The sequence below is a fragment of the Neophocaena asiaeorientalis genome, unplaced genomic scaffold (genome assembly GCF_003031525.2).
Source record: "Neophocaena asiaeorientalis asiaeorientalis breed wild unplaced genomic scaffold, Neophocaena_asiaeorientalis_V1.1 scaffold469, whole genome shotgun sequence".
Classification (NCBI taxonomy): Eukaryota; Metazoa; Chordata; class Mammalia; order Artiodactyla; family Phocoenidae; genus Neophocaena; species Neophocaena asiaeorientalis.
The window spans coordinates 589,848-600,202 of record NW_020172691.1 but is presented as its reverse complement, the minus strand read 5'-3'; the positions used below and the strand labels follow the sequence as shown (position 1 = coordinate 600,202).

Genomic DNA, 10,355 nt, shown 5'->3' with positions numbered 1-10,355 from the left:
CCCGGCCCCACCTGCCCTGGGCACCATCCCCTCCAGGCAGGCCGTCTTGGGTCACTGAGCCTCACCCGCAGGACCCCCTCACGTGGCGAGCAGGAACAGCCATCTGGGCCCTGTTGGCCATCCCCCCAACCCACTGCCCTGAGTCACGGGTCCTAGAAATCATGGCTTCGCGCCTCGTGTCTCAACAGCCGGTGACTCAGAGAGGCGCTGGGGAGGTGGGCCTGGCTGCCAGCTGGCATTTGGGCCTCTGGGCGGGGGTGGGAGCAGGAGCCTCAGACTTGCTGGCCTGCAGTAGCGGGGGTCCTGATACACAGATGTGGGCAGGGGCAGAGGCCCCGGGCAGCTCTGCACAGGTCGTGACCCATCTCTCCCTGTGGGGTGCACCACCCACCCCAGCCATGTATGATCTTGGGTGAGACCCCCGGCTCCCCTAGCTCACGGGGTCAGCAAACTTCTGTAAAGAGCCAGATAGTAAACATTTTCAGCTTTGTGAGTGACAGCCTCTGTCTCCACGGCTCAGCTCTCCTGTTGCAGCAAGAAAGCTGCCACAGACAAGGCGAGAGCAAGTAGCCATGGCCGAGTGCCAGTAAAACTTCTTTTCTGGACACTGACGTGAGCATTTTACGTAATTTTCACATGTCACAGGACACTGTTTTTCTTTTATTTTTTTAACAATGTAAAACCATTCTTAGCTCCCGGCTGTACAAAGACAAGTGGCCTGGATTTGGCCCTTGGGCCGGAGTTTGCTGACCCCTGCCCTGGACACGCCTGGAGGCCGTGCCCGCCATGCCCCCCGGTTTGGGCTGGGGAGGTGGGACACCTGGGTCTGACCTGGTGGGAAGCCAGGCCCAGACACCTCGGCAGCATCCCCTGGGGCCCTTTATGGAAAGGCTGTCTCTCGCTGGGCCTGACTCTGTAGAAACAGATCCTCCTGGCTCTTCCAGGTGGGGTGATGGGGAACTCATCTGGCTGGCTGTACAGTCAGGGTGCTGGGGGTGCGGAGAGAGGGACGAGCCTGGGAGAGGTAGTCAGGGTGGGCTTCCTGAGGAGGTGGCCTCTGGCCTGAGATCCGTGGGGCAGACAGGGTGCCGCGCAGGCTGTGCGGGCACAGCTCCCGGCGTCATCTCCAGTGACCCTCTCCTCCCCAGAACCTCAACCAGAACCCACGGACGCTGCTGCCCAAGTTCTACGGACTGTACTGTGTGCAGTCGGGCGGGAAGAACATTCGCGTGGTGGTGATGAACAACGTGCTGCCGCGCGTGGTCAGGATGCACCTCAAGTTCGACCTCAAGGGCTCCACGTATAAGCGGCGGGCCAGCAAGAAGGAGAAGGAAAAGAGCATCCCAACCTACAAAGACCTGGACTTCATCCAGGACATGCCTGAGGGGCTCATGCTCGACGCCGACACCTTCTCCGCGCTCGTCAAGACGCTGCAGCGCGACTGCCTGGTGAGGGGGGGCCGGGCCGGGGCCGTGATTACGGGGCCTCCGTCTCTGAGCCCCGGTTTTCCCACCTGTAAAGTGGGGACGCAGTGTGAGCTCGAGATACGCGCTCCCTCCCTGCCCCAGCCCCACCTCAGGCTGCGTTCCTGCTGCCGAAACAAAGCCCCAGGAGCAGCCTGGTGTTTTCAGGGTGGGCCCTCACCTTACATTGCACCTCAGATCAGGCTCGTGCGGGCTCCGAGCTGCCCTCCATGGGCAGGTGCTTCTTAGGGAAAAAGAACACCCGCCAGGCCCTTCGCAGGCCTTGCAACTGCAGTCTACCTGCGCCCCCTTCGGCCTCAGAGGCGAGGATACGGAGGCCTGGCAGGGCTCAGGCCAGGCCTGGGTCCTCCAGGGTCCCCTCTGCACCCCGGCTCCCAGACCCCTTCCCAGAAAACCACCAGACACCTCAGGGCCCCACGGCTTCCAAGAGCCCACCCCCCAGGGCCCGGGTGTCCCCGTCCTGGGCTGCACCTTGGGGCCTGCAGCAGGAGTGGTGGCCAGAGAACCGGGCTTCCGAACCAGGGCCAGGGCGGCCTGGCCTCGAGTCAGAAACTGCGCCCCAGGCCCACCGCTGGGGTCCCCAGTGGGATGAGGATGGAGCCTCCCACCTGGCTGTGGGGACTGAGTGGACACAGACCCAGATGGGGGTGGGGTGTGGGGGTTGGGGGACAGCTGGCGCCTCCCCCTGACCCCCGGCCCCACAGGTGCTGGAGAGCTTCAAGATCATGGACTACAGCCTGCTCCTGGGAGTGCACAACATCGACCAGCAGGAGCGTGAGCGGCAGGCCGAGGGCGCCCAGAGCACCGCTGACGAGAAGCGGCCGCTGGGCCAGAAGGCGCTCTACTCCACGGCCATGGAGTCCATCCAGGGCGGGGCCGCGCGCGGGGAGGCCATCGAGACGGACGACACGTAGGTGGCGGGGCTCGGGGGCTTCCCGTTCTCATCTCTGCCCCGGCCCCCTTGCCAGGCGAGAAGCGGGCGGGGGGGAGTCGTGAGGAAGGTGAGAGGGATACGACCGAGTCCAGGGTCTGGCCTGTTCCTGGTTTGTCAAGCGGACAGCAGCTTGACAGCTCCCCCAGCCCCCCGTGCCCCAAGGGGTGGACGGTGGACACACAGCTGTGGCCAGGTGTTCTGACCAGGGCGTCCAGGTCAGTCAGTCAGTCAGTAGATGGAGGTCATTGGCCATCCCTGTGGGAAGCACAGATCCCCTTCCCTCCCGCTGGGCCCCAGGGTGGGTTAAAGCGCCACCGTAGGCAGCAAAGCTGGAAAAGTGTTGAAAGACGGCCCCGGAGAAGGTGGAAGATACCAAACCCGGGACCCACCGGGGGCAGGGCTGAGAACAGTCCTTCCCTGGCGATGCCAGGCGGCAGTGAGGGGTGACCGGGTCCAGAGAGGAGTGCATCCCCCGACCCCACCCACCACCTGGCCAACCTGGTCCTGACCTGGGGGCTTGGGCGCGGTCGCTGACATACTCACAGAGTATCCCTACCACCCACCCTGTGCTTCTCACATTCAGGGTCGGGTCACTTTCTCTGGGGCGTCCTGGGCACTGTGGTGGGTGGAGCAGCATCCCTGCCCTCCGGTCGTGACAACCACACATGTCCCCAGACAGCATCACTGTCCCCTGAGGACAGAGTCGCCCCAGATGGAAACCGCTGCTGTGAACAGGTGTCACGATTGTCCCCTCGTCACCAGGCATTGACCATGCCGGGAACCGGCGGCACCCTCCATTTCCGGACCCTGTTCAGTCCTTGGGGGGCAGGGGGCCCTGGAGGAGGAGGGTGGCATCCTCGTGTCTTCAGCTGGGAAAAGGAGGCTCAGAGGTGGGGCTAGCCGTCAGGGTGCAACAGCCAGCTGGGGCACGGGCCGAGGCTTGACCCCGGCCTGGCCACCACACTGGGCCACCAGCTGAAGGGCCCTGACTGGGCTGAGGCTGGGAGGACACGAGCTGGCCCGGAGCTCAGCCGTCTGGCGTTCGTAGGCTTGGTGCCAGGCCAGGCGAGATGGCAGGGCGTGCAGGTGAGCTCGGGTGTGGAGTGTGGCTGGCAGAGCCTCTGGGGCCCTAATGACTGCAGGACAGCTGCTGCATCGTGCAACCTCGCTAAGTGCGCCGGGCAGGCTCGGCCTGGGGCTGCATGAGGCCATTAACTCCCCAGGTTGCACCTGGAAGCCTGGTCCTGCCCGGGAGCCTGCGCGTGCACATGCGGGCATGTGTGCGTGTGCCTACGCGTGTGTGCAAGTTCCGCGTGTGCACGTGTGAGTGTGCGCACATCTGGGTCTCATGGCCGGGACCCCTCTGCACCCTGTGGCCTCCAGCTTTGACTCGGTGAGCTGGCTGGGAGAGCTGCTCGACCCCTCACCAGGGTGGGGCTCCCAGGTGCCTGGACCCCCTCTGAGGGTCCAGCCAGGCTGCCACCTACAGGGAGCGTGTGGATCCTCAAGCCCCAGGCCCCATCAGTCCTGCCTGCGTCTCCCTCCATCTCTGTCCCTGCAAGCCCCAGACCAGGCCCAGGGCCCCAGGCTCGGGGCTGCAGGCCACCTCCAGCCTGTGCCCCTGACAGGCAGGCCCGCCCTGAGCCAGCTCTGCGGACGCTGATGCTCTCGACCCCTTTCCGCAGGATGGGCGGGATCCCCGCTGTGAACGGCCGCGGGGAGCGGCTTCTGCTACACATTGGTATCATCGACATCTTGCAGTCCTACAGGTGGGTGCCCGCCCCCCATCCTGTGGCCCTCCAGGTGGGTGCCCGCCCCCCATCCTGTGGCCCTCCAGGTGGGAGCCCGTGCCCCCTCCAGCCTGCGGTCCCACGGGTGGGTGCCTGCCCCCACCCTGTCTCCCCACTCCCCAGTGAGAGCCCAGTCAGGGCCAGTGCAGGGCCGGGTGGTGGGTGAGGTGTCGCCAGCTGACTGACTGTGGGCCCTGCCGTGTGCCAAGTGCTGGGCTGAACAGAGCAAGACGGAAACGCCCTGTGGCTGGGAAGCGCAACATCTCTGGAAGGTTCCTACACTTCCAGAAATAAATGCTCACAGCCGGTGCCATGTGCTGTGTGGTCTCGAGTGTGGACACGAGCGTGGTGTAGCCGAAGGAACCAGACGCTCTTGGATGACGGGCAGCTCCGTTACCCGTGCCTTGTGCTTTGCACGCTCACAGCAGTGAGCGTCTCTTGTTAGTTTTTTATCGAAGGAGTTACACACAGTCCAGGCGTGACAGGCAGGTTGTGGCTGTGGCGGTCCCCCGTCCACACCCCACCCCGTGCCGGGAACTCCCCTTGGCGTAGGGTGACTCCTCTGCCTGCTTGTCACCTCTTGCCCATCAGACGGCTGATGTTTGCAGGCTGTTTCCTCTCCTGAGGGCTGACCCCATCCCCTGCAGGCGTCTCCCTCCCTTTGGAGCAGGAGCAGGCAGCTTTCCAGGGTTTCTGCAGAGGCCCTGGGGGCGAGGGGAGCTCGCCCTGAGGCGGAGGTGTGTGCCAAGGGAGGGGCTCCTTCCCCCTGCAGCCTAGAGGTGTCCAGGAAGGCTGCCTGGAGGAGGCAACATTCTCCCCAGCCCCGGTGTCAGGCGGGGCCTAGCTGGGGGTCATGGTGCAGGGCGTTCACTCCAGCAGTGAGGGGCCGGGCTCAGCCTGGCCCGTGGGAGAGAGGAAGGGTGGGCTTTGTCCCCCACGGGGGGCTACGTACCACGACCTTTCCACTGCCACCCCCAGAGAATGTGGTGGGAGCAGCCAGCAGGTGGGGGGGCGGTCAAGGGGGTAGGAAAGGGGAGGTGGCCTCTGGCTGATGCAACAGGTGGCCTCATTGCTCTAGACCAGGGCTCCTCTACCCTGTTGATGCCAGGAACACTCCCACCCGTGCCAACCACAAACGTTCCTAGACATCAACAGTGTCCCCTGGAATGGACTTGCCCAGAAGAGAACCCCTGGACCTGAAGGTTTGGCTGACGTTCTGGGCGTTTTCTTCTCTGCAGGTTCATCAAGAAGCTGGAACACACCTGGAAGGCTCTCGTCCATGATGGGGTGAGCATCGTTTGTTCGTTCATTCCGTCCATCCGTCCACAAACGCACTGACCGTCTCCCTGGGCCAGGCACAGGTGCTAAAGAGCTGAGAGATGTGTCCCCCTTTCTGGAGCCACAGTCATGGGCCAAGGGGTCAGGGCTGAGATGAGGAAGCAAGGCAGCTGCAGGATCCTCAACGAGGGGTCCGAGCCATCCGTGAGCGGTACACGAAGGCTTCCTGGAGCGGGTCGGGGGGCCCCGAGCTGAGTGGGAAGGATTCCCAAGGACAGGCTGACCCGGAGAGTCAGGGGCCGGCCAGGCAGAGAGCATTCTGGGAACGTGTGATGTGGAGGGCGTCTTGGGCCCCAGCTGCACCCTGGGGGCAATACTGCACAACTCTGACCTCTGCTGCCCCATGGGGGTGGGGCCTGCTTAGATGGACTGACTCAGTTATTTGAGAAAAGCTTGAAATTCATGTTTTCCTGTGAGCGCAGCCAACCCGTGAACACTTGCACACTTGCAGTGAATCACTTCAGAATGTAAAAGACTGTGAGGACCAAGAGTTGGGGCTAAACAGAGCCTGCCTGTGGGCCCGAGGCAGCCCGCGCACCCCTGGTCCAGCTGTGGACCCTCAGGCGGAGGCCTCTCCTCCCATGGGTCCCCCCGCCCCCCGCAGGCCAGCTCTCACTCAAGTGCTAAGGGCTGTGTGTGTGCCTGCAGTCTGTAAAATCCAGCGTCCTAACCAGCCCGCCCACCACGCAGCGTCTGGAGGGTCTGGGGGACCTTCCGGAATAAGCGCCGAGAAGGTCCAGGTTGCAGCTGGGCGGCCGCAATCCCCATCAGAGGATTTGGGTCGACTCCCCAGGAGCCTCAAATGTCGATGGAGGTTAACCATCCAGGTGTGAGCATCCTGGGGCCAGTAGGATGGCCCTCGGTGTTGGGGGCCAGGTTCTTCCTGTGTGTTGCTGCACACCCCCAGGCGTTGTCCTCGGCCCCTGGCCCCAGCCGGAGGGAGGGGCGCCCTTCCTCTCAGGGCGGAGAGACTCTTCCGTTATCTCAGCTCATCTCAGCTCGCCAGCCATCGGCCAGAACGTGGTCATGTGGCCATGTGGCCACGCCTCCATGCAGGCAAGGGTAGAGTGCAGCGTTCATTGTGGGAGGCCTCGTGTCCAGATGGGTTCTGTTATGTTACAGCCGGGGGAGGACACCGGACGGTGTCAGGGGACATCTGTGGTGGTCACACTGGGGGGCTCCTGGCGTCGAGTGGGTGGGGACCGGGGATGCTGCTCCACACCCCAGAGTGCCCAGGACGGCCCCCAGAGAATGACCGGCCTGCTGTCAGCAGTGCTAGGGAGACCGTGCCATAGCGGGCGAGGAGACTGGATCCCAGGGACAGCAAGGGTGTCCGTCCAGGGGCCCAGCCCGTATCGCGCCCCAACCGTGTGCCGGGCTCCTTGCCTCACGTCCCTACATCCTGGCGAGCCCGGCAGCCTCCAGTCTCCGCGTGGCACAGATGAGGAGCAGTGCGTGGCCAGGGCTGCCCCCACCTGAGTGCAGGACGCCGGGCCTGCCTGCCCCGAGGACACCAGCCTCCCTCAGCCACAGGGACAGGCCTGCAACCCAGCTTTCGAAGCAGGCACGGGCCGTGCTCTCCCCTACCCTTGCTTTAGAGATTCTTTCCGGCTTCTTGATTTTGATACTTACCTGTTTACCTCTTTGAAACATGGTTCAAAAAGTTAAAATTACAGATGCGGTTATTAGGAAACCACCTTCCTGCTTCCCTGTCCCTACCTGCTCCTTGGGTCCCCTCCCCACAGAGGCTACATCCCGCCCCCGACACGGGAGCCCCCATGGGGCCACAGCGCTCACACCTGCCTGCCCTCGGGCCCCTACTTCCCTTCCCAGGACACCATCTCTGTGCACCGACCCAGCTTCTACGCCGAGCGCTTCTTCAAGTTCATGAGCAACACGGTCTTCCGGAAGAACTCCTGTGAGTGCCCAGGCCCTCTGGATGGGGGCGTGGAGGGAGGAGGGTGGAAGATCAAGGGCAGGGTAAACCTGGAGCGCTGGTCCTGTGTTCAGCCAGCCTTGGGCCTCAGGCGGGGACCTGGGCCAGGGCACAGGGCAGTAGGGGTGGCGCCCGCCCAGTCCCAGTCCTCTCCTTCCCGCGCAGCCTTGAGCAAGTGACGCCCCTTCTGCACCTCAGTTTCCCCATCTGTACAGAGCCAGGAGGGGGAGGTGTGTTCACACACGCGATCAGTGGGGAAGCACCGTTGCCAAGGAAACGGGACCTTGCCACACGGAAGCCGGCCGGTCATTAGCCCAACTGGGTGTCATCTGGGAGGGCACAGGGGAATCGTGGTGGCCCCAGCCCATGGTGGCCTCTGGAGGTCCTGTGTCCGTGCTGGGCCTCCAGAGTCACAGACCCTGGTGCACCCCGGGCCGGACCCCACATGGGGCCTGAAGGGGTCTTTCTCCCTATGTGTCTGTTGTTGGCCCCCTCAACCCCTCACCCACCCCCAAAAGGCAGGGTGCTTGTTCACTCTGGTCACTCCACGTCCCCAGCGTCCAGCTCGGGGCCTGGCACACAGTAGGTGCTCAGTAAGCGTCTGTGGGCGTGGGGGTGGTCTTGGTGTACGCCTTACTGTCCAGGCCTTGCACTCCATGGGTGCTCCACGCAGGCATCAGGAAGGGGCAGGCCCAGTGTCTGGCTCTCAGCTGGGGGGCTGCTCTCACTGCCTGGGCCAGATGTGTGCGGGCCATGAGCCAGCGCCGGTCACCTGCAGCTGGCTCTCGGCACAGCTCCACGTTCTGTGACATCTAGTTGTACGCTGAGGTTGACTGTGGAGGGACCGTTTACACCATGGAAATCGGCAAATACCACAAACCCAGCATCTGTCCCCAGAGAGCCGGTTGTTAACCTTTACCGGCACATCTCTTCCTGGAACCTTCTCAGGGTGCTGTGGTCCAGGGAGTGCCGGCCTCCAGGGACTGGATGGCTGTGCCTAAGGCAAACCGAGCGCCTACTGTATGCGGGAGCTAAGCTCGCCATGCTGGGGGCAGAGGTCACAGGGCCCGCTGGGAGAGGGTGGTGACAGGTCCTGACGGGGCGCAGAGGGCGTCTCGGGGTTTACCCGCCTCCCCTGACCCTGATGTTGCAGACAACGACTTGGGGACCCCGAGAGCTGAGCTGCGTTCCCCAGGCCGTTGCAGCCTGCATGGGAGCCAGACCCTTGGTGCTAAGCCCCACTGTCCCAGGCCCTTGACTTCCATGTCAGCGGTGGGGCCGTGGCCGGGTGGGCTGGGACACAGTGGGTGAGGCCCCAAAGTGCTTGGCAAATGTTGGCAGCTGCTGGTCTGCTGCTGTTTCTGGGGGCCGGGGTGGGAGTGCTGGGTCCCCGTGGGCTCGTCCCATCTCTCTTGACAGGCAGGACAGGTACCTGGGGCTCCTGGCACCTCCCGAGGCAAGCTGGGTAGAAAGCAGGGCAGGCTTTCTCCACCAAGAGTGAAGAGCACTGGGGGACAGGCTGGAGGCGGGGCTGGGTGGGGCAACCAGGCTTTTGTACAACAGAGGCACCAGGGGCTGCAGGGCCCGGCCTCGGTGCTGCCACCCAAGCACCAACCGCCCTTCCTCTGCAGCCCTCAAGTCCTCGCCGTCCAAGAAGGGCCGCGGTGCCTTGCTGGCCGTCAAGCCCCTGGGGCCCACTGCCGCCTTCTCGGCCAGCCAGATCCCCAGCGAGCGGGAGGACGCACAGTACGACCTGCGGGGGGCCCGCAGCTACCCCACGCTGGAGGACGAAGGTGAGCAGGCGGCTGGGAGATAAGGGGGCCCCTGGGGCAAGGCGTCGTCCCTGGGAGGCTGGGAAGGCAGGGGCTCAGGGAGCAACAGCAGCAGTCCAACAGGAGGAAGCGGCCCCTGCAGCTGGGCCCAGCCTGGATGGGAAGGGGCAGTGACTGGAACCCAGCTGGGAAGTGGGGAGCAGCTGGGACGGGGCCCCCGGAAGAGCCACAGCGAAGGTTGAGCATAGAATTTGCCTCCCCGCCCATCCCCCCCCAACCCACACCCCAGAGGTGACAGGCTCCCTTCACATCAGAGGTTCACAGAGACCTGGAGGGATGAAGTACTTGATGGGGTTGGGCCTGATGTTCTGGAAGGTCCCTCCTGTCCCCTGGGTCAGAGATTCCAGGCAGGGTGGGGCTGGTGGAAGAGCATCAAGGAAGGGAGAAGCTGCCTGTGCAAGAGGCCCTGGGGTGCGACCTGGCCTAGCCTGTTGTGTGGGAGGCACAGCGAGGAGCCTGTGTGTCTGGAGCAGAGGGGGAGGGGGGAGAGGGCAGGTGAGGCCTGTGGAGCAGGACACCCTGGGGGCCGAAAGGAGGGGTTCGGATTTCAGTTTGAGAGCAGTGGGAAGCTACTGGAAGGTCTTATGCCAGGGGGAAATTGGAGCACATCTGCCCGCTTAAAGCTGGCAGGGACGACAGTGTGGGGTGGCAGGTGGGAGTGGGGGGCATGGGTGGTAGAGGGTGAGCCGAGTTGTAGGTGGAGCCCAGAGGCCTCCCAGGCCCCCGCAAGTGCCCACCCACTCCTCGCCACAGGCCGGCCAGACCTCCTGCCCTGCACACCGCCTTCTTTCGAGGAGGCCACCACCGCCTCCATCGCCACGACCCTGTCCTCCACGTCCCTCTCCATCCCAGAGCGGTCCCCCTCGGAGACATCAGAGCAGCCGCGGTACAGGTGAGCAGATCAGCCGTGTCCCTCCACGGGGGGCTGTGCGTGGGCGTGGGCTCGCCCCACTTCTCCCACCTCCTTGTGGTCTCTCTGCAGGCGGCGCACGCAGTCCTCCGGACAGGATGGCCGGTGAGCTGAGACCCCAGCCCTCTCCC

The 10,355-nt window shown here is 64.2% G+C and overlaps 1 protein-coding gene across 6 annotated transcripts in view; it reads left to right on the top strand.

The window, feature by feature from the left end:
- Window positions 1-10,355, top strand: part of PIP5K1C (phosphatidylinositol-4-phosphate 5-kinase type 1 gamma) — a 33,694-nt gene that overhangs the window by 12,231 nt on the left and 11,108 nt on the right. For all 6 annotated transcript variants that reach the window (XR_003002541.1, XR_003002540.1, XM_024739984.1 and 3 more), the window contains 8 exons: window positions 1,149-1,448; window positions 2,189-2,394; window positions 4,104-4,187; window positions 5,447-5,495; window positions 7,380-7,464; window positions 9,114-9,275; window positions 10,068-10,206; window positions 10,297-10,329. Coding sequence is in view for 4 of the 6 variants with exons in the window: in XM_024739984.1 (XP_024595752.1) it covers window positions 1,149-1,448; window positions 2,189-2,394; window positions 4,104-4,187; window positions 5,447-5,495; window positions 7,380-7,464; window positions 9,114-9,275; window positions 10,068-10,206; window positions 10,297-10,329 (1,058 nt within the window). In the remaining 2 variants the exon portion in view is untranslated. The remainder of the gene's footprint in view (window positions 1-1,148; window positions 1,449-2,188; window positions 2,395-4,103; window positions 4,188-5,446; window positions 5,496-7,379; window positions 7,465-9,113; window positions 9,276-10,067; window positions 10,207-10,296; window positions 10,330-10,355) is intronic.